The sequence below is a fragment of the Musa acuminata genome, chromosome BXJ2-7, assembly GCF_036884655.1.
Source record: "Musa acuminata AAA Group cultivar baxijiao chromosome BXJ2-7, Cavendish_Baxijiao_AAA, whole genome shotgun sequence".
In the NCBI taxonomy this organism is placed as follows: Eukaryota; Viridiplantae; Streptophyta; class Magnoliopsida; order Zingiberales; family Musaceae; genus Musa; species Musa acuminata.
Genome location: NC_088344.1, coordinates 26724347 through 26747187, shown reverse-complemented (window position 1 = coordinate 26747187; position 22841 = coordinate 26724347). Strand labels below are relative to the sequence as shown.

At 48.7% G+C, this 22841-nt stretch overlaps 1 protein-coding gene, 1 long non-coding RNA gene and 1 pseudogene across 2 annotated transcripts; 2 read left to right on the top strand and 1 right to left on the bottom strand.

Moving 5' to 3' along the window:
* Positions 1–702: 702 nt before the first annotated feature.
* On the bottom strand, positions 703–2858 carry LOC135617474 (transmembrane 9 superfamily member 12-like; annotated as a pseudogene).
* A 666-nt stretch (positions 2859–3524) lies between these two features.
* LOC135617473 (uncharacterized) lies at positions 3525–4692 on the top strand. The gene is made up of 3 exons (XR_010488753.1): positions 3525–4104; positions 4188–4296; positions 4530–4692. It is a non-coding gene; the product is annotated as an uncharacterized LOC135617473 (long non-coding RNA).
* A 13929-nt stretch (positions 4693–18621) lies between these two features.
* On the top strand, positions 18622–20246 carry LOC135616375 (protein CCA1-like). The gene is made up of 3 exons (XM_065115562.1): positions 18622–18733; positions 18831–19718; positions 19897–20246. The coding sequence occupies exons 1-3, from the start codon at positions 18622–18624 to the stop codon at positions 20244–20246; spliced, it is 1350 nt and encodes a 449-aa protein (XP_064971634.1).
* Positions 20247–22841: the final 2595 nt, after the last annotated feature.

Here is a 22841-nt window from a genome sequence, read left to right as displayed (position 1 = left end):
ATTACTTAATTCATTTGAATCTTAAAGTTTAAATTATTTAATAAATAATCTAGCAACTCAAATTATTATTTTTTAGATAATTCAATATCAACAAAAGAATGGTCCAAAACGTATCACAAAGCTACTCCTTAGAACCTTAAAAAGATATATGATATTATTCTTTCCTAGTTATCTTTGCTAAATTATACTAAATTTATATTTATTTTTAACTTAAAAACCTAATCTAATTTTTATTTTTCAAGAATTTTTAAAATTATTTTTGGCTATTTTTATGTGTTGTCGATACGTCACATCGTATTGACACATAGTAAGTCGATACAGAGTGATGTATATCATACCATCGATCGATTGATACATCAGTATGAACCGGTAAAACAAACCTTGAATAGAAGAATTCAAACTCCTTACATGTTCTGAAAGAAATTAAATGGTTTACCTATATCTCTAGTTGTACAAATTAAAGAACTCCATGATCGAAGTAACTATGCAAAAATGTCCTCCATCCATTTATTACAACTTTAAATAGCAGACAACACGACTAGCAGTGATAAATATCTAATAATGACCTTCAAATAGACAAGAACATAGCTGACATAAATCAGTCAACTCTGCATACAAATCTGGAAGAAACATCTAATTGAGCAAAAACAATTTAAACTGAGACGATTAAGCCTTGAACCAAATTGAAGCGCAAGAAATGTGTCCACATAATTAATAACTACCACAATAATCGCAGCAAACATTGATAACCAAATGATATATGAGTAAAAAACCTAATTCCGAACTGAGAACCAAATGATGCTGAACTGAGAACCTTACTCCAAGATTCAGTAAGAAAGAAACATAAATAAGATAAAGAAAGAAATATTGAATGAGAAACATACTGAATGAGATACATAAATAAGATAAAGAAAGAAAATCCAGGACCTTCGCCATCCAAATAAAGCTTAAAAGTTCATGTCTTGGAGGTGGCATAGTGAAATGAAAGATAAAGAAAAGCAAATGATCAAATGCAGCTCAATAAAACTCATCTCCACCCTTTAGTACAATTCCGATGAGTTTCAAATCGACCACGAAACTGATCTCCACCCTTCTGAACCACCTTTTATGGCCCTCCATGGCCTAACACCAACATATCCCGCAGAAATCCCAAGGAAGAGATAGAGAATGATCATCCCCGTCAACAGCATGCCCTGCGACGCAGGGGACATGAAGCCAAGAGCAGCGAATACAATCATCACGGCTGCAATACGTGTAATTTGCACTCCATCACCAACCATGACACAAAGTAGCTTCAAGCATGTTGGCTCCCTAAAAACATCACCCCACGACAAGTTTCCAGCCTGATAGCTACTCAGTCATTTGAGCTTGAGACTCTTCATCCAGTTCCTCATATCTAGTAAGGTCCCTCCTCACAGTCCTCAAGAATATTGCAAAGAGTATTCCAGCCGGAAAGAATATAGCCATCAAAGAGTTCATAATTGAGAACCAGTGAACCTTGTCACCCTCCGTCCTGAGATATGCATCCCACCTCGAGGGCCATCTGACATCACTTTTCACAAATACGACTTCATAGGTGAATGAGATCTTCCCTTGTTCCTGAATTGCTTGGGACTTGTCAAGCTCCAATGGGCAGTCCACCGGATCAACTTTATCATACATGCTAAGCTTTGACATAGCAGTTGTATCTCTCTTCACACTGCATGGAAAAACGTCAAACCCAACAATCTCATACCTGGACATCTTCTTCATTTCAGTCTCTGAGATCTTCCATCCCTTCTATCCCTGTGCTAATTATCTCTGCACGGTTCCCTTCATACTCATGGACCAAGACCTTAAACTTCTAGTGATTGATGATATAATATTCAGAACTACCAGCCGGAGTGTAGCCAATAGGAAACCCTGTCCATTGAAAGGTGACCCCATTCTGTTCAGTGAATCTCCTAACATGAAGGCTGTCAAGAATCATGTTCGCCTGATACAGATCGTGCGTCCTCTGCTTCAGGAGCTTCACCTCACGTTCATTCAACGGGCTTGTGGTGCAGAGGTAAAAGGATTCATTGGCGTAGACATGTAATTGGTAAGGGGAGTTATCAATCTAATCCCCCATGAGAAGCTCGCCCAAATTCTCCGCACTCTTCTTGATCCCTCCCTGCGGTTGGCAGTAGGGAAGGCTGTAGAACGAGGTGAGAGAATTCACTTTAAACGATATCATTTCACCTTAAGAATACGTATGCATATAACTCCCCGGCAGGTAAAACGCGTTGCTCAGCCCCAAATTTAGGATCACAATCAAGAAAGCAAGGATGAAGATGGAAGACCTCAAAAAGATGGAATTTGGAGCCATCGAGGCGCACCAATCAGTGAGATCCATTCAATCTCGATCTTTTTTGCAGTAACCTGCGATCAAATTCAAAGATGCGATTTTTGCTGTTCACGCAACGGATCAGCGGGTTCAAACACCAATTGAGGCATTGAAGACGTTGCCAATCTAATCCACACAATACAAATCCAAAACAAATGGGCAATAGAACACAAAGCCGAACATTATCATGACTTGCTTCGCATCAAAAGGAATAGGAAACAACCAAGGAGATCATCCCAGGCATATCTTACGAGGTTGTTGAACAGAAAATCCCTGAAAATCCCTGGATTAGCACCGAGCGAAGTGAAAGGATCTGGGGATAAAGAAGAGCTTTACCAATCGAATTGGGCCAATGGGGAGAGGAGATCTGCAGGGAGAGAGGAAGAAGGCGAAGAAGCACTTCCAACGGATCTCCATTGTTCTCGAGAGCTCGCGACGCAAAACCGTCGAGGGACGAACCACGTCCGAGTTGACCCAAGACAGTTAGATATTAGTGCGGCACTAATCTTGATAGCTTCATCTGGACCGCTCATTGGAGTCATTGGGGGCGCAACCAGCCGTTCAGAGTGTAAGCATATATGGGACTTGGACCAGTCCCCGTTGGTGGGACCCTTTCCTTAATCCAACGGTTGAGATTAATAGAAGTGAGATGGACCATATCCATCTTCAACTTGGGAAGTGCACGCCCCACACCGTCGAGCAAATCACACTCGGGGACAGATTTCTTTTGCGGGGGGGGGGGGGGTTCATCGGAGTTGTTCCTCTAATGATAGAAACGCTGCTCCCCAGTGACCGACGTCCACACACTCCCACGTGATCATCACCTGCATTTTGTCCTCCTCGCTCGTCGGCTCCATGCGACCGCCTCGTCCTCCGGGCCACCTTTACACGTCATCCGCCCTACGTCGCCAATGCATAAGCCATCGTGATGACTCCACGTGGCGGAAGCAACGTATGATCTCATCCCTCATAAAACAGTACACACAGTTCTCAGGAAAGCATTGGTTCGAATTGTAAGGTCTTGCTTTTGTGGACGAAAAACGCACCCGACTTAGCATGCCAACAGCAGGATGCGCCACGTGGCATCGTCCTGCTTCTTTGTTTTCTTAATATTAATTTTATCGTTATTATTGTTATTTCTCTGAAGGGTCCAAGGTTTCTCGTCCCTTCGTCGAGAAAGGGAGACGGCCACCGGCCCCTCCCGCCACTCTCCTTTCCTGCTCGCCGTTGCCGTCGGAACTTCGAGGAAGCGAGCCAAGACTTCTTTCCCTCTTTCTCTCTCTCGTTCCCGTCTCCACCCGTTCGTCTCCATTGAGATTCGTGTCGGATCCGGGTTTGAGATGTAGGAGACGCAGTGCGAAGATGCATTGCCGGCGTTGGTGATGCCTCATGGCGGTCGCCTGAGGTGGGTTCCGGTCTCCAGGGTTCCCGTCTTCGATCTCTCAGGTGATAGACGATTCCTTGCTTGCTGTCTGGTGGGCAAAGGCTTGATGGAACCGATCCGTGATTTGGTGGGTTCTTGATTCTTGATGGCGATGCAAGTCATGGCGAGTGATGAGGTACTTCTTGCGCCAAATTGAGCGTCTGGTCGGAGACATGGAAGGAGGAGTCTTGCTTTTCGTGGATGACTTGAAGTCCAGCTGATCCACGTCGTGCCCCTTTTTCTGCCCTCGGCTTCTTGGATTTGAGATTAGAGCATGGAAGGGAGTTCTTCCGGAGAAGAGCTGGTCGTCGTGAAGGTCCAGGGGACTGCCGATGCCTCTTCTTCATTACCTTTTGTTTCTTGTTAGCTGGATGCTTACGAGGGTTCGTTCCGATGTAGACAAGGAAGCCTTATACCATTACAAAGCAAAGGGAGAGGTGGACTGAGGAGCACAGCCGCTTTCTCGAAGCGCTGAAGCTCTACGGCAGGGCCTGGCAGCGCATTGAAGGTTTGTTGATCTAAGTCAACTCGTGATTCAACTTTACCCCGGTCAATTGTGCTCTGTCAGTTGGATACATACTTCTCCCCCTTAAAGACTTAGTTTGAAGCATGAGTGATACAATGTACTGGAATTGTTTGATACTTGATAGAAGCATGGAGTATTGATTTGTCGGAACATAATAGAGTTACACTTATGTTAACCATACTTCTCATCTTCTTAGTTTATTATGCTTGTGACAGAGCATATTGATACTAAAGACGGCCGTGCAAATTAGAAGCCATGCACAAAAGTTCTTCACCAAGGTCAGTTTTCTTTTGTTTGTAGAAATCCAGGTATGGAGCTCTACCAACTCTATGTGCTTGATGCTTGAATCAACTTATTGGATTTCCTTTTAATGTTTTATTGAGGTTAGCTTTGTTGATTCGGAGTAGTTGTTGGCAATACATACATACACGAGTGTAACATAGTCCCAAAAAAATAATTCTAACTTGAACCAATATTAGTAAATATCTGTCATAACAACTTGCAGAGTGGATAATGAAGGTTTATTGACTTTCAAATGCAAGTATGACCATGGCATATCATCGTAGTGCTGGAGTAAGGACACAAATGGTTTTTTGCAGAAATATTTTTAGATTATCACTACCGAAACATCCATCATGTGCAGAAGTATTTCTATACAATTCACTCAATAATATCCATCTTCTATGCAGTCATTGGGATGTCATAGTCTATTTATCTTCTTAATTAACTGTGTCATTAATTTGACATATCCTATCAGAGTAAGAAACATTATCCTCAATGCAATTTTTATCTTTCTCATAGGGGGCGTGATGCTTCTAAAAATATTTTCATCTAGTAACAATATGATAGTATATGGATTTGCAAAGGTGAAATTCTGGGAGAGATGTAGTAATAGACAAGAAAAAGGTTTCATTCTGAAGGCTAGGGGAACCTCTTGCTTGTGTAATTGAAGCAGCAAGATTAGGCTGCCAAAGAGGGTAATACTAGAAGAATGTTCAGCTATGGCGATGCATTATGCATCAACCTAGTAAAATTATGGCCAACAACTTGGAGTTCTTTCAACCATCTGAAATCCATCTTAATTTCACGGCCAAATTGAGATTTATGTTTGCAATCAGAAATCAAGTGATAGATCAAGTTACCACAAGGCCATGTAAATCCTTAAATAATTTGAGCTAAGACTAGGAGGAATACAATAGCTCAGTTGTTTTTTCCCATTCAATTTAGCATTCAATCACTATGAAAAAAGTTTTAATGAATTGAAGTCAGCTAGTTAGTAGTGAAGCGGGCAACCAATGGTGTACTCTGTGAAAGTAGACGATTATGCTCAAAGAATACTAGATTCTATCATGAAGTAAGTGTTGTGATGTTAATTTGGTAACACAACAATCTTCTAATGTTATCTTATCACCACAATTGAAAACTTCTGCACAATTCTTGGACCTAAAAAATGGAAATGCATGAATATCAGCCGATGCGGGGGTTGGTAATTTCAAATCAACATAACTAGATATCTAGTTCTTTATAATCAGTCCTAATAATTGGCTCCAGAGTTTGAAAATCATACTGTATATGCCTAAAAACAAGTCAAATTACAGCTTGAAAAGGAAGCTCTTGAGTGATAGGACGTATTTTGATCCTATATGACGTTTCATCGTACACCTCCAAAATCACGGGGTGCACGTCACGTTAAAGCTCTAACGGTGCTACTATGCGGCCTGACCACCCCAAGAGCTAGGGGCGATGTCGTCTGCTATTAGGGCAGTGCCGTCTAACGACGCTCAAGCACCCCCGAAGACGTCATCTCGTCAGAAAGGTTCTTCCGCCCCCAGAGTCAATGGCCATGCCAGACCCGAGCTCGACCAATTCTCGCACTCAAGTATAAATACCCCCGGGCTCGACCAGACAAGGGGAGGAGAAAGAAGGGAGGAAAGATTCGGGACGAATTTAACTTGCTCATCGGAGGGGCTAAAGTCGAGACTTACCCGACGAGGACATTTTTGCAGGGAGGCGGTCGCCACCAAGCCACGAATGCCTTCTTCCTGCAGACGGCGCTCGGTACGTAGGGGAGGGTGACCTAATGAGTCGGACCCGTCGAGTGTCAGCCCGCACCTCTCATCTCCGGGAGACTTCCACATCAGAAGGAGGAACTCCAACCATCCAAGGGGAAGAGAGGGCGTGCCTTCCCACAAACAATGCTCATATCGATCGGCCTTGGAGTGTCCACCCGCAGCAAGGCTCAGGCAGACCTTGCGACCTCAATCGGCACCCGACATGTTTGAAGGGAGCAACCACTCCATCAACTCAATAGTTCCGCCAGAGGTTCCCAATGTCGGCAGGTGAGCCTAGCCGTGCTGACTCGTCAGTCACAGTATATTTGTTCACTAACATTTTGGTTCTAAAAGGAGAGCCCATGTCGTAGGAATAGCTGGCAGGAACTCGCCCTGGGAGGGAGCCCCCAACCGACCTCCCTTCCGTCGAGCCAGAAGGATAGGCCCTCTCTGCCCCTATGGATGGAAGGATAATGGCTTCAACGCCTGATCGTTACTGGCATATGTTCAATGACCCGGGACTATCGCCCCCGGGGCTCACCCCGAGGGGCCCGGTTGTGACGCCCGAGGAGTTCCTTAGCCTAACCAAGCAAGTATAGACTATGGCGGGCATGATGCAGATGCTCACCCCGGTCATTCCCTAAATTGAGCAGCTAGCGACCCCCCCGACCGATCCAGCCCGACAACCCCCGACTAGGGAATGACTCAAGATCAGAGAGGCCTGTGGGCGAGCGACGGACTCGAGCGATCCTTCCAAGCAAAATGCACTTGCCCCTTGCCAAGCCATGTTATCTCACTTGGAGCCCGATATCATATCATCCGACTCGACGGACGACTCGCTTAGAGCCCAGCTATCATGGGTTAACTAGCACCTGGATGCTTTCCAACACGAGCTTTGGAGGTTGCACAACGAGACTAGTAAGTGTGCCTCGGGCGGGTCCCCTTTTACCCAGGAAGTACTAGATAAATCGGTGCCCCTCAACTTTAGGTTCCCGATATTGGAAACATATGATGGAGGCTCTGATCCCATGGGGCACGTCTTTGTATTTCGGGCCCAGATGGCCCTCTATGGCGCCTCCGATGTGCTGATGTGCCAAGCGTTTCCAACCACTCTACAGGGGTCGGCACGGATGTGGTTTAGTCGGCTACGCCAAGCTTCGGTCTCGTCCTTCGACTAGCTAGCCGAGGAATTCGAGCAAAATTTCCTCACTAGGGCGCGACCCAACCCTCTATGGCCACCTTGCTCGCACTGTCCCAATGCGAGGATGAGTCACTCTCTCAGTTTGTGGCACGGTTCGCCATCGACATCCGGAGTTTCCCGAATGCTCATCCTTCTCTAATCTTGCAGGCTTTTCTGATGGGTTTGAAGCCTTCAAGGTTCTTTTGGTCGCTGATCGAGAAACCGTCGGCGACCATCTCCGAGATGCTCCAACGCGCCAACCAGTATGTTGCCATCGAGGCTTTAGTGGCGGGGAGGCGCATGGAAGGCAAGAAGCCGAGGATGGAGCTGTCTCGAGGAATGGCCTCGGCAGTCCCGACATCTTCTCGTTGGGGGCCCAACTGACAAGAGTTACTACTCCCAAGACCCCCACCTCTCCCCCTAAACGCATCCCGCACTGAGATCTTCCTCTAGATCGAAGAGACGGGCCTCCTGCAGTAGCCTCGCCCTATGAAGGCCGCCCACAGAGGCCAATCTAAATACTATCGGTTCCACCGGGACCACGGCCATGACACGGAGGACTCCCATGACCTCCGGAACCAGATGGAAGCACTGATTCAGAGAGGCCACCTTAGACGCTATCTCAAGTCCCAGGAGGCGACTCCATGCCCCAAAGGGCCCCGAGAGACAGATCGATGTCATCTCCAGCGGGCCGGCAGTCGGCGGCACTAGCACGACAGTAAGAAAGGCCTATATATGTAGCACGGTGGAGAAGCATCCCCGGCCTGAGCACGAGTCTACAATTACCTTTAGGGCGGGAGAGGTCGAGTGCTCCCACCATGACGACACTTTGGTGATCTCCGTCCAAATCGCCAACGCCCAAGTCAAGAGGGTGATGGTTGATACGGGGAGTTCCACCGACGTCCTCTACTTCGACGCCTTCGGGAGGCTCGGTTTGACCTAGGAAAATCTTACCCCTGCGACGTTAGCTCTTACAGGGTTCACCGGAGACTCCATCTCCCCGCTCAGAACCATAGTGCTCCCTGTCACTCTCAAGGAGGAACTAAGGGTGAAAACAGTGTTGAATCTCGTATTTTGATGATGACAACCAATTGATAATTGTGTTTATGTTTTAATCTGCGTTTTGAGTGATGCAGGATGCTTCGATCAAGATGAGACAATTAAAGTAGGAAAAATCATGTTTGGCCGAAGGAACATATCAGAAGATTGGATGTCGGGCCGGTGGATCGGTCGACGTATCGACAGAAGGCTTCGGACAATGGACTCGGGCATCAGGCCAAGAAGAGCGGGTATTGCGCCAAGGATATCGGAGTTACGGAGTCAATTGGCTAATTGGGTAATAGGTCGGAGGAGAGGACGATACATTGAAGAATCGGACGAAGCGTCGAGGGACCAATGACATGCCGGCCAACTTGATTAATGCTTAGTATTAATTGTCTAGATCAAAGTTTGTTTTACATGTGCAGGATTAACTACGATTGAAGTAAGACATGCAATAGGAGTTACACCGGAGTCAAGACCATGATCATGTTGGGGGTTCGAGAGTTCGACGGAAGTCCGGACGGTCGTCGGAGGTTCTATGGGAACAAATCCAAGAAGTCCAAGAGCTTGCTAAAAAAGCTCGTCGGAACTCGCCAAGTGGATCGTCGCAAGTCTAGGAGTTTGCCGGAAGTCCGTCGGAGCATCGCTGAGGGTTCGTCGGATGTTCGTCGGAAGTTCGTCGGAAGCTCGTCGGAAGAAGCGATTGATGCACCGGAGCAAGTTGCAGTAAATGTCTTAAGAAATATCATAGTTAGCATGTAGATTAAGCTAGGAATGGGATGTGATCCCATTAACTTAATTTGGGGGCAATTGGGCTCTTGACAGACCCAAATTGGGCCGAATGGATTATCCCATTCGGACCCAGATTTCCTGGCCGGTGGTAGCACCGCCCAGGAGCTCAAGAAAGCTGAGCGGTGCAACCGCCCAGGTCAAGCGGTGGTACCGCCTAGGCTTAGTCTCCGAGTGAGACTAGGCGGTGGTACCGCTTGGGCTCAGTCTCCGAACGAGATTGGGCGGTGGTACCGCCTGAGCTCGGTCTCCGAGAGGTAGTACCGCCAGGACCCCGAAAATCCGAGAGATGACATATTTGAGCTCCAAATTCAAATCAGTTTGGGCCTATATAAACCCCACCCTTTCCTGCATGAAAGGGCAACCAAAAGGCACCAAAAATCTAATCTTACTATGTGATTTTTAGAACTCAAAAGTGTTGTATAAGCTAAAAGTTCTCCTCCCTCTTTTCTTCCAAGTTTCGATCATTCAAGAGAGGAGTGAAAATTCTAAGGGTTGTCTCCTAAGCCCGTCAAAAGGAGTGAAACTGTAAAAGGGTGGTTGGCCTTCGCTTATTGAAGGAAGGCCTCTAGTGGATGTCAGTGACCTCATCAAAGGAGGAAGCCAAAAGTGGATGTAGGTCAAGATTGACCGAACCAGTCTAAAATTACAGTGCTCTCTGGTTTGCGTTTCTTCTTGCTGCTTACCTTACTGCAAACCTTCATATGTGCTTTACTTCCTAATTACTTTTGCTACACTCCTTTACGAATTCGCTTTCAAGTTAAGTTTCTGAAAACGATTTTATGTCGGAAATAATTTCATCGTACAAATGTAGTTTTAATCGTCGAAAGTTTTTCGCTGCACTAATTCACACCCCCTCTTAGTGCTCTTGATCTTAACAAATAGTAATGACCATCTTCATGGTGGTCGACCTACCATCAGCCTATAATGTCATCCTCGGTTGCCCGACCCTCAATAGGATCCAGGCGGTGGTCTCCACCTATCATAGAACCATCATGTTCCCAACCTCGGCAAGGATTGGGGAGGCTTGGAGGGACCCAAGGGAGTCGAGGCGATGCTACCTCACCGTAGTCGCTCTCCCGCCAATGCTTCTCCCAACCCCGGTTCCCGACCTCCGCGAGGCACCTGTACCACAAGTGACGCTGGAGCCCCTAGAGCCACTTATCAAGGTGCCCTTGAAGCAGGGCCGACTCGACCAGACCGTTAGAGTTGGGACTACGCTCCCCGAAGCGGACCAGCTCCACCTTGTGGATTTCCTAAGGGAGAACGTCGACCTATTTGCATGGTTCCTCGAAGAGATGCCTGGGATTGACTCGGAGGTGGCGCAACACTAGCTCAACGTTGAACCTGGGGTGCAACCGGTAAGACAAAAGCTTCAAAGGTTTGCCCCCAACTGGCAGAGGGTGATCCAAGACGAGGTCGATCGCCTTATAAAGGTCAGGTTCATCGCTGAGGTTAAGTACCCCTAGTGGTTATCTAATGTAGTCCTCGTCAAAAAGCCTAATGGAAGTTGGAGAATGTGTATTGATTATACCAATCTCAATCGAGCGTGCCCCAAAGATTGCTATCCGCTCCCCAGGATAGACCAGTTGGTCGATGCCACCGCCGGTCATGAACGTCTTACGTTCTTGGACACGTTCTCCGGCTACAACCAAATCCGGATGGTGACCCAAGACCAAGAAGATACTGCCTTCGTCACCAACTAGGGGGCGTATTGTTACAAAGTAATGCCTTTTGGCCTGAAGAACGTCGTACAACCTTCTAAAGGATGGTCGACAAGCTTTTTAAATACCAGCTCGGAAGAAACACGGAGGTGAACATAGATAACATGATTGTAAAAAGCAAGGTCGCAGGTACACACTTGGCCGACCTAGTGGAAACATTCCAAATCCTCAGACAGTTCAACTTGCATCTGAAACCAACAAAGTGCATCTTCGGGGTCAACTCGGGGAAGTTCCTCGGCTTCATCATTCATCGACGAGGAATTGACGCCAACCCAGAGAAAGTTCGTGCCATCACTAAGATGCACTCCCCCCGCTCAGCCAAAGAAGTGCAGCGAATTGCCGGGAGGCTGGCTACGCTCAGTAGGTTCGTGTCGCGCTCGGGCGATAAGAGCTTCCCTTTCTTTCGAGTTCTGCGATGGGCCAGCAGTTTCACCTAGACCCTGGAATGCGAAGAGGCCTTCGAGAAGTTGAAGGAATGTCTCGTCCTCTTGCCCTAACTCACCTTGTCTAAACTGGGCGAGACCCTCGGCCTCTACCTAGTGGCCTCACCACAAGCTGTCAGTTCAGTGCTAGTTCGGGAGGTACTACCGATGCAATAGCCAATGCATTACGTCAGCCATGTCCTCGGAGGGCTCGAAATATAATACCCCCCGATTGAAAGGCTGGCTCTCGCCCTTGTCCTGACAGCCCGGAAGTTACGGCCCTACTTTCAGGCTCATACAATCAAAGTAGTCACTGACCAACCGCTGCGGTAGACCCTATCCAACTTCGACACATCGGGTCACATTCTGTGGTGGTCGGTCGAGCTCAGCAAATTCGATATCCAGTACTCCCCCAGGACCTCCATTAAAGCTCAGGTGCTAGCCGATTTCATTTCCGAGCTGATGCTTGAGGATCAGGCTGCATGGCGGCAAATTGGCCAGGGGGCATGGACGTTGCATGTAGATGGCTCTTCCACTTTCGAGGGGGCCGAGGTCGGGTTCGTCCTCAGAGGTTGGTCAGGAGAGGCCTATGAAAGGTCTCTCCAATTAAAGTTCCGGGCCACCAATAACGAAATTGAGTACGAGGCGCTACTCCACGGTATGTGTCTTGCTCTGGAGTTACATGTGGGCGATCTTGAAGTCTTTAGTGACTCCCAACTGGTGACGGGACACATCAACAGGAGCTGCGAAGCCCGAGACCCCGCGATGATATCATACCTAATGGAGGTAAAGCAGCTAGCCCACTGTTTCGACCACTTTTCAGTCACCAGAATACCTCAGGCGCAGAACGAGCGGGCCAACGTTCTGGCCAAATCAGCCTCCACCTACACCCTTGAGTCGGTCCCGGCCACTGAGTCCATGGTGGACCCGACAATACCGACTCACGAGGTCGTCGAAACAAATCTACCTCCGAATTGGATAGAAGAGATCCTTAGCTTCAAGGCGGGTGGGAAAGAGCCCGACGATCCCGTGGCTGCAAGATGGCTGAGGCGAGCTCAAGCATGGTACTGCGTCATCGGTGGAAGATTGTACTGAAGGGCATTCGCTCAACCCCTCCTGCGCTGCCTCACACCGTCGGAGGCTAAAGCCATCCTCGCCGAGCTCCATGTGAGAATATGTGGGGAGCATGTCGAGTGGTGGACCTTGGCCTTCAAGACCCTTCGGCAGGGGTACTATTGGCCGACCATGCACTAGGATGCCATGACGTACACAAGGCAGTGCCCGCAGTGCCAGCGGCACGCCCGACTGCCACACCAGTCGGCAGTCCCCCTAACCCCCATTGATGTGGCTTGCCCCTTTGCCTAATGGGGGCTCGATCTCCTTGGGCCTTTCCCTCCGGCATCGGGTCAGCGATGTTTCCTCATAGTCGGGGTCGACTATTTCATGAAGTGGGTCGAGGCTGAACCCTTGGCCTCCATCACCGTGAGGCATGTTCAGAACTTCACATGGAGGAACATCATCACTCGGTTCAGGATCCCGAGGGCTATCATCATCGACAATGGGACCCAGTTCAACAACAGTAAGTTCATGGCATATTGCTAGTCCTACAGGATTCAGTTGAAGTTCAGCTCGGTTGCACACCCCTAGACCAACGGTTAGATCGAGGTGATGAACCGAGCAATAATTGAGGGCCTCAAGAAGAGAATCTCAAGCGCGTGCAGGGCCTGGGTGGACGAGCTCCCCAGCGTCCTATGGGCGATGTGAACAACCCTCAAAGCCGCCTCGGGAGAGTCCCCATTCAGCCTAGCGTGTAGGACTGAAGTCGTTCTTCCGCCCGAGATGGTATTCCTGACCTTGCGCACCTCCCACTATGAGCGAAGGCACTTAGAGGAGGGACTGCGGGCCAACCTGGACCTCCTCGAGGAGAGAAGAGCTGAGGCACACCTGCACACCCTGACATACAAGAAAGCGACTGCTTGGATATACAACCGGAGGGTCCGCCCATAGCCTATTCAAGTCAGGGACCTCATCCTCCGAAAAGCAGAAGTGAGCGATCCAGCCCAAGCAAGGGGAAAACTTGCACCCAATTGGGAAGGCCCCTACCGAGTCTATGACATGGTGCGGGAAGGCCCCTACCGAACATAAAGAAATTCTACCCTTGAAGGGGGAGGAGTTGGTCAGGACACCATAAAGGTATGGAGAGCCCGCACATACATGGTCAAAGGAGAAAAATAAGCCAGGATTCCCAAAATGAAGTCGATTCTTGATTGCAAAGTATGTACATATTCCAGTCGGGTGACCCGACCCCAGGCCCGACTGGACAAAAAGAGAGGGAAGGAAAGACAAAACAAAAATAAAGGGAAGCAGCCCCTAGCCCAAGGGAGGAGTCGGCAGCCCATCATCAAAAGGCACATTCGCCGGCATGTTGACATTCTGGTCCACAGGGTCCTTGGCAAATGGATCCGATTATAGGTCCAAGTCCGGGAACTTCACCCGAAAATGAGCACAGGCCAACCGGAACCCGTACTCGTATGTGACCCGGCCTAACCTCACCAAGCCGTGCTCGAACCTCGCAGACGCCTTGTACCCAGTGACCGCCTCCTCCACCCTTTCGGACATCCTCATACGCTCCTCCTCGAGCGCCTCCTCAGTGGCCTGGGCCGCCGCCTTCGCAGCCTCAACGTCTTGGGAGAGGGACAGTAGCTCGTCATCTAACGAATGGATGTGTAACTGACTTTCTTCAAGCTCGGCCTTCAAACGAGCCACCTCCCCCTCCAACGCCGTGGTGTGCCCTTCGGTCACGGCAACCGCCTCCGCACCCCCCTCGGCCCTTAGCTTCAGGTTCACCTTCCTGAGGGCGTCGTCGAGGTCCATCTGATGACTAAGCGGGCCCCCGGCGTCCAGGACCCGGTCGATCAGCGCCATCCCGTAGTGTAGGCCCTACATTAAAGTCACTGTCAACATCCACAAAGCAAGGAGGTGAAGAAAAAGGAAGGCCATCACTTACTCGGATGAGCGACTTGGCCGCTCCCTCCACCAACACCTCCGAGTTGGAGTTGTACAACTCCTTGGCCAATGAGGGGTGCAGTGCCCCTCGGACGAACTCTTGGGTGGTTGCTCCGTCAACCCAAGGTCGGCTGTCGGCCTTCAAAGCCGACCATCGGGTGGCGAAAGGGTCTCCTGGCTCCTCGACCGGAAGGTCGGCCATTAGTTGGGCTTGAAACTGCCCACCCTCAGGCTAGGAGAAGATGCGACACATCTCCTGCACCGCCAAGGGGGATGCCGGCCCCCTCCTGGGAGGGTCGCCACCGGATGATCCGGCCAGCCCCTTCCCCTTCTCACTCCCCATGCCCTCTCCCTAGACAGGGGTCCTGGATGATGCCAGGGGAGTGCTCGAGCGTGTGGCTCGACTGGCCGGTGTCTTTCGGACTGCCAGCTTTGTCCTCTTGGGAGGGCGCCCCATTGCTGGTGATGCCGGCGCCCTCTTCGGAGTCCCCTCCAACGGGACAATCTTGCCTCCAGAACCTTCCCCGTCTCGAGGTAGGGGTTCGACGGCCTTGATATTGGTCGTCCTCATCATTGATCGTAAGTCCACCATTCTTGCAAGAACAGATAGCGATCAGACGGCATGGAATGAACAAATAAGCCGTTATATGCGAATATCCATACCCCCGGTGGCGGGGCTCAGCTTAGCTCCAACCATCCACTCCTCGGTCATCTCTTTTATTACCCGAGAAGAGGACAGGATGCTCCTCAGATGGTCCACCAGCGCTGTGTCACTAGTAAGGAGCGACGCGAGGGCGTTATCAATGGACCGAATGGGCCACCCGGTACTGAAACCCCACTCTTGATCACAACTGATGAAGAAGAAGTGCCTCTTCCAACCTTTGTTATTGGAGGGTGCACCGCTAATCTTGAAACCGCTTCGAGTGGTCAGATAATATCTGCTTGGTCCCTTCCCCAAGCGGAAGCAAGTCAGGAAGAGAGGGTGGGATGGTTTAATCCCAACCTCCTGACACTCCCAGATGAACATCACTAAGTACCGCCAAGAGTTGGGTGATACTTGGGATGGGGAAATCTCCCAGAAGTAAAGGCAATCCCTAATGATGGGGTGCATCGGAAACCATAGGCCGGCTTCGAGCGCCCCCACCGTCAGACCGAATCAGTTAGGGAACCGGTCATATGGCCGTTGCCTCGGACAAGGAGCGTGCAAGCGGTAATGCTCTGGGATGCGATAGTGGTCATAGAGCACTCTCAGGAGGTCCTCGGTGACCACCGAGTCTACATCATGCAAAGACTTCAGGGTCTCCAGCTCGACGGTGCCCTTATAAATCCCTGGTGAAGCACTACCCGAGGATACGCTCACCACTTCATCACGAGAACTCGCCAAAGGAGAAGGAGAAGTCGGGGGAGAAGGAGAAGGAGTGGGAAGGGGGGACGAGAAGGAAGACGAAGATGAAGGTGAAGACATCTCGATCTCAAAGTCGCGAGAAAGAAGCCCGGTCGTCAGGGACTAAAGTTGAACCAAAGAGAGCGGCGAGGTTGCAAGGAAGGAGCCAAAAGCACAAAACGAAAGACTGATCACAAGAGTGACGACAACCCACCCTTGCTAGGGGATATATGAAAGGCGTGACCCACAACAAGACGGCGATTAGGGCCTCCTGAGGAGAGCAACAGCCGCGACATTTAAGGCCCGTCACAACCCCTCGGATCCCCCAAATACGCCTACCTCGGACTCCCCACCAAAGATGTCCCCTCATTCGAAACCCCTTGCCAAGCGCCACTCAAAATGAAGTTTCCCGTTGTGCCCCGTGACGTTCCGCCTGACCCGCCACATGGCACGGTAGCATTCAGGTATGACCTAACTCAAGCTCAATTCCTACCTAGGTCACTCCAGATCGCTCCCAACTGGTGACCCGTCAGCAACCCAAGCTCGATTCTTGCCCGAGTCACTCTAGATCGCTCTTGATTGGCGACCCATCGGCAACTCAAGCTCAATTCCTGCCCGGGTCGCTCCAGATCGCTCCCGACTGGTGACCCATTGACAATCCAAGCTCGATTCCTGCCCGGGTCACTCCAGATCGCTCCCGACTAGCGACCCGTCGGCAACCCAGGCTCGATTCCTGCCCGGGTCGCTCTAGATTGCTCCCGACTAGCGACCCGTCGGCAACCCAAGCTGGATTCCTGCCCAGGTCGCTCCAGATCACTCCCAACTGGTGACTCGTCGGCAATCCAAGCTCGATTCCTGCCCGGGTCGCTCCAGATCGCTCTTGACCGGTGACCCGTCGGCAACCCAAGCTCGATTCCTGCCCGAGTCGCTCTAGATCGCTCCCGACTGACAACCCGTCGGCAACCCAATCTCGATTCTTGCTCGGGTCACTCCAGATCACTCCCGACTAGCGACCCGTCGGCAACCCAGGCTCGATTCCTGCCCAGGTCGCTCTAGATCACTCCCGACTGGTGACCCGTCAGTAACCCAAGCTCGATTCCTGCCCGGGTCGCTCCAGATCGCTCCCGGCTGGCGACCCGTCGGCAACCCAAGCTCGATTCTCACCCGAGTCGTTCTAGGTTGCTCCCGACTGGCGACCCATTGGCAACTCAATACGGGGCCGAGCTCATAACTCGGTCCCCATACTCAATATAGAGCCGAGCTCACAACTCGATCCCCAGACTCAATACGGAGCCAAGCTCACAACTCAGTCCCCAGACTCAATACGGAGCCGAGCTCACGACTTGGTCCCCAGACTCAATACGATGCTGAGCTCACAACTCGGTCCCTAGACTTAATACGGTGTCGAGCTCACAACTCGGTCCCCAGAACTAATGCAGAGCCGATCTTATAACTTGGCTCTCATGCTCGACTCGAGGCTAGATCCACCCTCTCGGTCACTGCACTTAGTTTCCGACTGAAGCGTACTAAATCACTCTCGGTTAGTGATCGCCGACGTTAAAACCCGAAAACGAGCATAGGCACTTGACCCCCAGGTTCGACACCGACGACCGAGCCGCGCCCTAGGCTGAGCCGCACCCCGCTACCTGAGTCACTCCGCGCCAATCACAAATTGCCCACATCTACGTCTCGGCTTCACTCCATAACACCCCCATCCAGCAGGATCAGCCCTGTCCACACCAGGGGATTGACCCCCCTAAATTACCCCCGACGAATCAATTTGTTCCTCCCGCAAAAAGTCCAGTGCTATCATACCCCTTAAACCCAAGCATGCCTCCCGGACCGCCAATGATCCGTCGGCACGCCTCGGGGTGGGGGCGTGTGTGTGTGTGGAGGCGATAGGGCGTATTTTGGCCCTATGTAACGCGCCACTATACGCCTCCAGAACCGTGGGGTGCACGCCACGTTAAAGCTCTAACGGTACTACTGTACGGCCTGACCACCCCAAGAGCTAGGGGCGGTGTCATCTGACGACGCTCAAGCACCCCTGAAGATGCCATCTCGTTAGAGAGGTTCTTCTACCCCTAGAGCCAATGGCTATGCCGGACCCAGGCCCGACCAATTCCCGCACGTAGGTATAAATACCCCCGGGCCCGACCAGACAAGGAGAGGAGAAAGAAGGGAGGAAAGATTCGGGACGAATCTAACTTGCTCGTCGGAGGGGCCAAAGTCGGGACTTACCCGACGAGGGCCTTTTTGTAGGGAGGCGATCACCACCAAGCCACGAATGCCTTCTTCCCGCAGACGGTGCTCGATATACAGGGGAGGGTGACCTAACGAGTCGGACCCGTCGAGTGTCAACCCACACCTCTCATCTCCAGGAGGCTTCCACATCAGGAGGAATTCCAACCATCCGAGGGGAAGAGTGGACGCGCCTTCCCACGAACAACGCTCATATCGACCGGCCCTGGAGTGCCCACCCGTAGTGAGGCTCAGGCCGACCTTGCCACCTCAACCGACGCCCGACACATTTGAAGGGCACAACTACTCCATCAACTTAATAGTTCCACCAGAGGTTCCCAACGTCCACAAATGAGCCTAGCCATGTTGACTCGTCAGTGTTTGTTCACTAACATTCAGAAAAGTATATCTCCTGGACAAGAACATGATTTAGACATCCCTCATCCAAGACCTAAAAGTAAGTCAAACGATGGATTTCCACGAAAGTCTGGTGCAGGAAGCTCTCGCACCTCATGAAACAACAAGTGGGAAGCCATTAAAATCAATATCACCAAGCACAAATAAAGTAATGGACATCAAAGGTGATGCACTGCAAGAGGTCAACACTTGTATACACGCTTTTCATTTGTTCCACAACAGCATTGTGTTTTCTGTACTTTACACAAAATTTTATCTCAGTTAGCTGCTTTGACCAGAAATTCATGATGGCACAGAAGCTGCAAAATGAAGAGATTTCAGAAGATCGTAGTCACTCGGAAGTTGTTAATATCTTCCAAGATACGGTGCCTGCTTCCATCTCTTCTGTAAACAAGGGCTCTTCCAATTATAGAAAATATACTAAATTCTTATCCACAGAGGAAATGGAAGATAAGATTGCAATTAACAAATCCTTGAACAAGGAGCCAAGTGAAAAGGGCAAATCCTTGAGTGGAAAGGAAACAGGCGTTCAAGGAGATTGTATATATCCACATATCAATTTAGTCTTAGGAAATGGTGCAAGTACGTCAGTGTTTCAAGGTTTAACCTCAAAGAATACTGTAAAAGGGGATCAAACCCACCCAAAGAAACCTGCTACACATATTATTGGCAGAAATGGTAAAAGCATGGACACTGAAGATTCAGATGATCGAAACCCTACTGCAGTAACTGGCCAAGTCGGGGATCATGCAAATGCTAACCCATCCATGAACCCTATAGCGTTTGCGATACCAGTACAGAATGTATCGATAATTCGTTCTGTGCATCATCCATTTCCAGCCTTCACACATTTGACTCACTTCCAGAGCAGTCAAGATGCTTATAGGTCATTCCTAAACATCTCATCTACATTTTCAAGTCTTATTGTTTCTACATTGTTACAAAATCCAGCAGTTCATGCTGCAGCAAGCATGGCAGCATCTTTATGGCCATCTGCGGAGGCGGAGACCTCCCTTCGGTCAACTGCTGAATTCCTAGCTGGAGAAATTCCAGGAAGGCATATGAATCCAACTCCAAGCTTGGAGGCAATTGCTGCTGTTACAGTTGCAGTTGCAGCTGCATGGTGGGCAGCTCAGGGCCTCTTGCCATGTTCCCTCCTCTTGTTGGTTTTGCATTTGCTCCTCTGAACACAACCACCATCCCCTCAACGGATACAGCCCAACTTCAAGGACATGTTGGCACCTTTGGGAGAAAGTTGGAAACCAAAAACAAGTTGAGGATCTAAAGCCTTGGCATCACTCTTCTAAATCATTGTTGTCATCATCAGACTCATATGATAGTGGAAGAGGTGAGAACTCAAGTGAGCTTAAAGGCACTAGGTCCGACAAGTTCACACCATCGGTATTCATTGGATTTCATAGTTCAGATAAGGCAAGGAATAAGAAGAAACAGGATTGTTCCTCTTGTGGATCAAACACACCATCAAGCAGTGAAGTAGAAATGAATACCATAGAGAAACATGAGAAAGTAGATGGTGAGGCTAAAGAAGCGTATTCCAGTGACTCTGCAGCTTGCAAGATCAACAACCGCAGGTTCATAATTGGTGGAAACATGAATGAGTCCTGGAAGGAGGTGTCTGAAGAGGTTGCAATGAAAAATTTTCATCGCTATGTCTAATGAGTCCCATTGTTGTCAGGGTCAATTTGCCTTCCAAGAACTGTTCAAGAGAGGAGTACTGCCACAAAGCTTTTCTCCACCACAGGCTAGAAGCAGCAAAGAGATTTTCTCTGATAACAGAGAGATTTCTTCAACAGCATGAGAAAATCTCTCTGCTTAGTTAAAGAAATATTCTCTTTCACCATATATAAATAGACTTCATGTGATATTAATTGGAATATGCTTTCCTTGTTTCTATCATTTTACTCTTCGTTTCAACGTGGTATCAAAGCAGAAATTGTGAATAGCCATTGCTACTGTTGCAGCACCCTCATCGAGTCGACGCCGAGAAAATTTTTTACTATCCGACATCACATCGCCGTCAAATTTCTCCTCGTCTGCAGCAGTTTCCCCTTTCCCGCTACCAAATTTTTCCTCGGTGGCAGTCCATTCATCACCTGCGCCGCCCTCACCCCCTTCTCCAACGACCACCAACACCCAGACTACACGGCCCTGCCTAGTGTCCGCTCCATCACAGCCCGCGCAGGTCTCGTCGATTACGGCGTCGTTGCTTCCGATCTGAAGCCCATCGCCGAGGAGACGGTGCTTCTGATTTCTATCACAGACTCGATTGACGGTCCTGTCGTCTTTGGGACCAGCCTGAGGAGTGGCGAGTCTGCACGCATTTGGACTCCCAACCCCATCCATTCCATTCCGTGTTCAAGAATGGAGATGTCTGATTGCAGCCATCCCTCCTCTGCCATTGTTCTCTGAACTATACCGATTGCAGTTCTTCTTCAACCAACTGACAAGCTACGGAACTGGGACAAGCACCGGTTCCTCCTTACGGTAGCTTCCCTGCTTCCAAGGGAGCATGTACTCTTGATTCCTCCTTACTGTAGAACTTACTGTAGAACTCTTCTTCATTACTGCAGTCCATATCTTCCGTATGTCTTCATCGTCTACCTCTACTGTTCCAATTCTTCATTACTGTGTAACCAATTCTTCATTACTGTGTAACCATATGTGTAACCATATCTTGTGGAATCCACATGGCCCTTCAAATTTCAAATTATCCAAAGATGGTAACTATGCATCCTTACGTGCTTAATTTTCTAATCTTTTATTTGGATATGATCTTCTAGGCTATCTTGATGACTCTCTTTGTCCACCAGCGATGATCAACATCCCAAGAGCACCCAGTCCAATATCAAATCCAGACCACAAATTATGGTTACGCTAGGATCGTCTTATTCTTCGAGCAATTTAAGCCTCAGTCGTTGGATCTCTCGCCCCACTCATATCCTTGTGACACTGCTGTCAAACCTATGTTTAATCTCCTATCCGAACTTATAAAAACAAAACAAGAGGAAAGTATTGTTGTTGATTATCTACACAATATAAAGTTACTGTCCACATTCTTAATGGCCTAGGAGACGAGTATAAAGAACTGATGGCCTAGGAGACGAGTATAAGGAACTGGTAACAGCAATACGGGCACGTGATTCACCAATGTCGTTTGAAGAACTCTACGACAAGCTGATTGACTATCAACAAAAGTTTGACAACGATGCCTCCTGAACCTTTGAGCTCCAACCAAACCCCTCCTCCACATTATCAACATTTCAATCACAATAACCAAGGTAGCTACTTCAATCATCAGTAGCCCTGGCACCCTCAACACACAAACCAACGAAGAGTTGTCTACCAATTATATGATAAAGTCGATCACTCTGCAAAGGTCTGTTGATATCGACCCTGACTTCCTGCACAATCACATTGGCTTCAAGCAAATCTCATGACTACTCCAACCACTACTGATCATAATTGGATCGTGGACTCTAGCGCATCCCACCACATTACCTCTAATCTATAGAACTTGTCGATCCACAACAACTATAGTGGTTATGATGACATTATCATCGGTGATGGTAAAGGACTTCCTATTACTCATACTAGTTCTACAATGCTTAATTCACCTACCACAACTTTTACACTTGATGATGTTTTATGTGCACCTCATATTAAACGAAATCTTATTTTCGTTTCTCAATTTTATAAACAAAATAATACCTCGGGCACCCTTAGTTCAAGGCCAGAGTAAGGACAAGGATAATGTTTATGAATGGTCGTCAATTCCACAAATCAAATAGCCCATTGGTTACTCCTCAGTGGCAGCTCTAATCGATATGTGGCATCAATGTCTTGGTCATCCCTCTCTCTCTATCTAAAATAAATTATTTTCTCGTTATTTTCTTTCTACTCCTACAAATAATAGATTTTATTATGATGTTTGTCTTAGTAATAAAAGTCATAGACTCCTTTTTGGTTCTTCCTTCATATCATATTCTACACCATTTGAAATTATTTATATTAATGTTTGGGGTCCTGCTCCCGTCACTTCCTTTGACAAGTTTAGATTTTATATCATTTTTATAGACTATTTTACTAAGTACACATGGGTTTACCCTCTCCGTCATAAATAAGAAGTTTCAATAATTTTCACCAACTTTAAAAAACTGGTCGAAAACTTCTTTCAGTCTACAATTAAAACAGTCTACTCTGACAGTGGAGGCGAATATCAAGCTCTCACATCCTACTTCTCAAACTATGGTA

Bases quoted from the DNA above. Each gene is read 5' to 3' on its own strand.
- LOC135616375 (XM_065115562.1), top strand. From the start codon at position 18,622: ATGGATTTCCACGAAAGTCTGGTGCAGGAAGCTCTCGCACCTCATGAA. The intron at 18,734-18,830 runs GTGATGCACTGC...ATTTTATCTCAG, and splicing joins TAAAGTAATGGACATCAAAG to TTAGCTGCTTTGACCAGAAA. The intron at 19,719-19,896 runs GTTCCCTCCTCT...TGTCATCATCAG, and splicing joins AGCTCAGGGCCTCTTGCCAT to ACTCATATGATAGTGGAAGA.